General features: G+C 50.9%; 2 protein-coding genes across 2 annotated transcripts in view; one reads left to right on the top strand and one right to left on the bottom strand.

The window, feature by feature from the left end:
• Nucleotides 1-242, bottom strand: part of GUITHDRAFT_116643 (hypothetical protein) — a gene marked incomplete at both ends in the record, with an annotated part of 1,650 nt that extends 1,408 nt beyond the window's left edge. The window contains 2 exons of the mRNA XM_005824151.1: nucleotides 119-157; nucleotides 205-242. Of these exons, the coding sequence (XP_005824208.1) occupies nucleotides 119-157; nucleotides 205-242 (77 nt within the window). The remainder of the gene's footprint in view (nucleotides 1-118; nucleotides 158-204) is intronic.
• A 695-nt stretch (nucleotides 243-937) lies between these two features.
• Nucleotides 938-4,404, top strand: GUITHDRAFT_116642 (hypothetical protein; the record flags this gene model as incomplete). Its single annotated transcript, XM_005824150.1, has 12 exons — nucleotides 938-1,609; nucleotides 1,656-1,691; nucleotides 1,739-1,939; nucleotides 1,985-2,128; nucleotides 2,355-2,600; nucleotides 2,838-2,949; nucleotides 3,260-3,318; nucleotides 3,679-3,779; nucleotides 3,837-3,972; nucleotides 4,022-4,090; nucleotides 4,137-4,250; nucleotides 4,339-4,404. The coding sequence occupies 12 exons, from the start codon at nucleotides 938-940 to the stop codon at nucleotides 4,402-4,404; spliced, it is 1,956 nt and encodes a 651-aa protein (XP_005824207.1).
• Nucleotides 4,405-5,762: the final 1,358 nt, after the last annotated feature.

The following is a 5,762-nucleotide window of genomic DNA, read 5'->3' as shown; positions in this document are numbered from 1 at the left end:
CTCCTCCTCCTCCTCCTCCTCCTCCTCCTCCTCCTCCTCCTCCTCCTCCTCCTCCTCCTCCTCCTCCTCCTCCTCCTCCTCCTCCTCCTCCTCCTCCTCGTTGAGTTGAAAGACTTACTCTCCTAGGCCGAACCTGACTTCGAGCTCGGTGTCTTTGCTGGTGGAGATGATTCAGAGCATGTCGCAGCCTTCCGAGTCGCTAACCTCGACATGGCTGAGGAAACCAGCGGGACCAGTTCCATCCAGACTGCGTCTAATCCTGAAGTGGAGCGTTTACGTAGCCAAAACGTACACAAGGGAGGGAAGGGAGTCCGTAGAGAAGGTGCAAGAGGGAAAGGGATCAGAAGGATCGAACTCTATATAGCATCTCAAGATCACCTGGAGGAATGCTCTTCTGCCTCATGAGATCCGCTGCCAAGCAGCTCCTGCACATCAACAGGAGCACGGCAACGACAACTACTCTCCGAGGACACATCCTCCACATCCTATCCTGCCTTCTTGAGTTGACCGTCATCCAGTCAGCTCGACTTTGCCATGCTCTCATGCCAGTCTTCTCTTCTGTCTCTCTTCTCTCCTCCTCCTCCTCCTCCTCCTCCATCCCTTCCAACTTCCACCATTTGACGCCGGCCGGATCTTGCTAGCTGTTTGACCCGGCTGTAATTTTCAAGAAAACCCTTTTACACATAAAAAAGGAGATGCGGCCGGATACCTCGATGCCGGCGGCGAGAAAGAGGCGGGAGGGGGCATGGAGTCGAAGGGGCGGAGAGGAGGAGGAGGAGGGATGAGAGGCAGATAGTGGAAGACCTTGCAGAGACCTGAGCCCTCCACACCTTCACCGATCAGCACGGAGACTTCTTCATGATCCGAGATTGAAACAGCCGGTTTGCAGTTGAGACAGGTTGTTGGTGTGTGTGCATGGGCTGGAGCTGGAGAGAGCATGCCTGCACGAGAGAGATCTTGTCTGCTAAGACTCTTCCTCTTCTTCCTTGTTCACACGAACTTCTTGGTTCTCACACGATCAGGGGTCAACAGTGATCTGGTTGTCGCCCCGCACGCATGCGGCAACAACCCTTTGAAAGCAGCGCACCCCATGCTGCGATGCAGCCTGAGGCTTCGAGGAGGGATAGACTCACCCAAGACACCAACAGTGAAGAGGAGCAGGAGGTTGCAGGGACACTCCCCCGAGATGAAGGACGTCTCTCCCTCCCTGCTCTCCGCTCGCAAGTCCAAGACCCCAAGGAGTCGTATACCGCTGAAGAGCCGAGAAGGTTCTGAGCATGAGACAAGCGCAAGGGATGTGAAACAAGAAACAAGCACGCGAGCTAGATCGATCGTTCTGTCGCAGCGAGCGTATGACCACGTCCTGCAACGAGTGAGGGACGGGAAGGTGGCAACAGTGAAGGGCCAGCGAGGGTCGAGGCAGAGGGTGGTGTGGAAGGATCAGAAGCTCGTGACAGAGAGCGGAGTAAAGGTAGTGAGGTCTCAGGAGGACGACTGGGACATGTCGGACACATCGAGTGACCTGTCGATCCGAGATGGCAGAGAGGAAGTGAAGGAGGAGGAGGAGGAGAAGGAGGAGGAGGTTATGATTGGACCCGCCTGCCCGCCGGTGAGGGGGAAGGGGAAGAGTGAACAAAGTCTGATGCTGTTTGTAGAAGCTTGGCCGAAGAGGATCTGTGCGCGGAGAATCTGTACGTGCTCTTGCTCACCTTCATCGCCATGACATGCATATCATCAGAATTTTTCAGCTTCGCACACACAAGAGGTGGAGGTGAGCGACGATATCCAGGAGGAGAGCCGGTCGGAGACGCTGCCAAAGAGGAGACGACTCGATACGAAGGGCAGGGAGAAAGAGAAGAAGAAGGTGAAAGAGCGGAAGTTGACTTCATCGAAACTTAGCAAACAGCCTTCTCGAGGGCTCAAACAATCATCGAACAAGGTGAGGGTGTCTTTGGTTCCGAGGTGTCGTGACGGAGAGAAGCAGGAAATCTTTCGATTCCCGTCTCATTCCAACCTCTTGGTCGGGCCCTGGTTGATTCAGATGTATCAGTCTAGCGCAACTCTGTTCCTTGGGTTGGAGATCTCGAGCCGGGACGTCGAGGACGTTAAGACTCTGAAGCCTGTGACAGTGAGATTGAGATTTTTCCCTGCCGGTGAGTCATCAGGCCGTTGCTGTCGTCAGCTTTATCTTGCAGAGATCCTATCTTGAAAGAGATTCCGTTCCCCCTCCTCCTCCTCCTCCTCAATCCTCCTCCTCCTCAATCCTCCTCCTTCTCTAGCTCCTGGACCTGTACTCACCCCTGCTCCTCTTCTTGCTCTTGATGTGATGACCCTGCTGCTTCTGCCGTCTTCAGCTCCCTCCCTCCCCCATTGTTGCCCCTGTACTTATCTACGATGAAGACTCAGTGGGCCCAGAGCATGTCAATCAATCCTACTCCAAGGGCATCAGTCGCCTGTTCGAGAACAAGACGATAGAGGGCGTCTTGTGGCAGAAGAGGGAAAAAGGCGAACTCCAGTGTGTCTTACGGGGCATGGAAAACGGCCCCGAGAAGAGAGGAAGGGAAGGAATCCTGATGAGTTACGGGAGGATATACCTCAAGGTGCGACTGCAGATACGCCTCAGGATCTCCCTACTTTCCTGTCCCCTCCTCTTCCCCCTCCCCCTCCCTCCTCCTCGTCATCATCGTCGTCGTCGTCATCACCATCACCATCACCATCCCCCTCCCCCCGCTCCTCCTCCTCCTCCTCCCCTCCTCCTCCTGACTTCTTCCCTTCCTTCCTGCCTTTGCCCTTCCCTCACGCATTCTTCCGGCTTTCCCCTCTCACCTTACACGCAGATGACGTGGCAAGAGGAAGACCTCCCGTCTCTCACCGGAAGGATTGGAGCAGATTACTTCGAATCCATCCTTGACAAAGAAGCTCGCCAGCCATGGCGTCCGTTGAATTTACGTGAGACGATGATGACTTGCTGTTGTTGTTGATGATGATGATGTTTTGTTGTAAATGATGATGATGATGATGATGATGAGGAGGAGGAGGAGGAGGAGGAGGATTAGGAGGAGGAGGACGAGGAGGATGGAGATGTAGAGGATGATGTTTATTGTTGTTGTATTCATGGACATTGAGATAATGATTTCAAAAGATTATGATTGTTAAACTTGGTGTGGTTGCGATGTTGATGATGGAAATCATGATAGAGGAGCTGTTAGTGATTGTTATCACGATCGTGAGTATTTTCTCTCTTGCTAATTTCTTTCAGCACCGACCAAGTCAATCAAATGGAACAAATTGAACAACACGAGAGCATTACTTCATGATGTAAGTTGGAACCTCCATCATCTCTTGTCTCTTTGAACCCCCCCCCTCTTTCTCTCTCTTCCTTTGCCTTGTCTTGCTCCTGCTCTTGCCCCTGCTGCTGTTGATGTTGCTTCGTCCTCGTCCTCGTCCTCGTCCTCGTCCTCGTCTTCGTCCACCACCACCACCACCACCTCCTCCTCCTCCTCCTCCTCCTCCTCCTCCTCCTCCTCCTCCTCATCATCATCATCATCATCATCATCATCATCATCATCATCGTTGCACGTTCGGTCAGCGCTCTTATCATAGTAATTCCTCTTTCCCTTCCCAACAGTTCATTGTCACCGTCACACGTTCCTTCTCCACCTGACTGCCTTCACGCAGAAATCAACGTCCTCTCCAAAGCTTCTCCCAGCCAACGAGACGACGGTCGAGGAGGTTCAGACGCGGAAAGGAGATCTGCTAGTCATCGGGCTGTCAAAGAAGTGAGAAGACGAAGATGAATCTGTTGACGTGCTTGCTGACTTGAACATGACCGTTAGAGTGAAGAAAAGGCATCTTGCCAAGACTTTCTCACCTTTTGGGCCCATCCGATACATTAGGATCATCCGATCCAAGAGGAGGGTGGAGAAGAGGGTTCCGAAAATCAATGATTTCGCCATCGTGGAGTTTGAATGGGTGAGAGAAGCGCCTGACAAGTGGCAAAGTTGTTGAGACTTTTCAACAGGACGAGTCAGCTAGCTTTGCTATGACGATGAACGGAAAGATGATAAAAGGAGACAAGGTCATGCTACAGGTACAAGACTGTTCCTTGCGCCAGGTTGAGATTGACATTGTCAAAGATTGCCAAGAGAAGTATGGGCTCCTCTTCGTCTTCGTCTTCATCGTCCTCGGAAGTTCTTGAGCATTATCCTACACTTTGCATCTCTGGCATTGACGAAAAAGCGAAGAAAGCGGTACGTTGCTCATTGTGTCCTCCTTTACATCTCTGATTCCCTCTCCCCCTCTTCCTCTCTTTCTTCGTTTGACAATTTATTCGTCAAGGCTGTGCTGAAGGCGCTCAATATGTCAAAATCACAAGCAAAGATTGAAAAGTCAGAGAGAAAGTGAGAAGTGTGGGAGGAATCTCCTGTCTTGTCATGTGTGCGCTCTTTTTGACACCTTCGCACTCTTGACGAACAGATCGCGTCTGTTGGTGAAGCTGGAATGTGAGGAGGTGATCAAAATCTCAACAGACGTTCTTGCTATGATAATCCCTTTCTCAGATTGCCAAGAACGTCTTGCCTGCAGGCTGGAGGGAACATTTCTTCTCGCATTTCGACAAGTCGTTTGATTATTTATCGTGACCCGCGCGACTGAAAACTGCACAGGAAGGTGAAGTTGCGATTCATGACGGCGAAATGGAGGCCATGTATAAGATGGAATGAAGAGGTAAAGCTCACGACAGACGAAATTCCATGACGAGGACGGAGGCGTAAAATGTTGTCATAGATGTAGATGATTATCATAGACGTGATGATCGAGACGATGTGAATGACAGAGATATTAATATCAGACGATGTGAATGATAGAGATATGAATGTCAGATGTTGAGATGACGATGATGGAGATCATGGTGATAGAAACGTAGCAATCCGAACAGCACCTACAGCAGTGAAAGTCACAGTATGAAGAAGAGGAGGAGCAGAAGCAGGAGCAGTAGCTGGTGACGAATATCGCAGGCAAAGATCAATTCGCCGCCGCAATTTGAGAAGAACGGGTCGATGATAAAGAGAACTGAAGGGTTTGAGACGTTTGCAATCTCAACAGAGCAAGTTCCTCAGGTCACAAGATGTTCTGCAGCTCTCGTCTTCATTCTGCTAACTCCCTTCCTCTGCCGTGTCACATATCGTGAATATCCTCGCACCTCCCCTTATCCATCCCCCTTGTTCCCTCGCTCTCGCTCCCCCTTCCCCCCCTCTCTTCTCTTTTACTCACTATTTCCTCTTCAGCGTTGGTGGTGGGAGATTCGCATCATGAAACGTGCAAAGAAGAGGGGCGAATTTCAGGGAGGACTCAAGGTTGACTCAACTGACTGTCCTCCTCGTCCATTTGACCTTTTTTTAGGTTGGAGTCACTTCCTTCGCCCAACATCCTTTCAAAGAGACTGCTACTGGTAAGTTTCCTCTAGAACCACAAGATGAGCGAGCATCACTTTCCTTCCTCCTCCTCCTCCTCCTCCTCCTCCTCCTCCACCTTCTCCTCCTGGAGCTCAACATCTGTAAGGGGTGGTTATAACCCTACGACATTCTCTCACTTCAAACATCTCACGTAAGCTGCCTTTGAATCAAAGTGATGATAGATTTGACCAGTGCGCCTACGGTGAGCTGTCAAGCAATGAGGAAAGAAAACGTTTAGTCTATAAAGGCAATCATTATTATTGTTTTGTTGGTTCACATGTCAATATGTATTGGGAGACTGTGATGGCT

The sequence above is a fragment of the Guillardia theta genome (genome assembly GCF_000315625.1).
Source record: "Guillardia theta CCMP2712 unplaced genomic scaffold GUITHscaffold_98, whole genome shotgun sequence".
Lineage (NCBI taxonomy): Eukaryota > Cryptophyceae > Pyrenomonadales > Geminigeraceae > Guillardia > Guillardia theta.
Note: the sequence above shows the minus strand (reverse complement) of the source record. Positions and strands in the feature narration are given on the sequence as shown.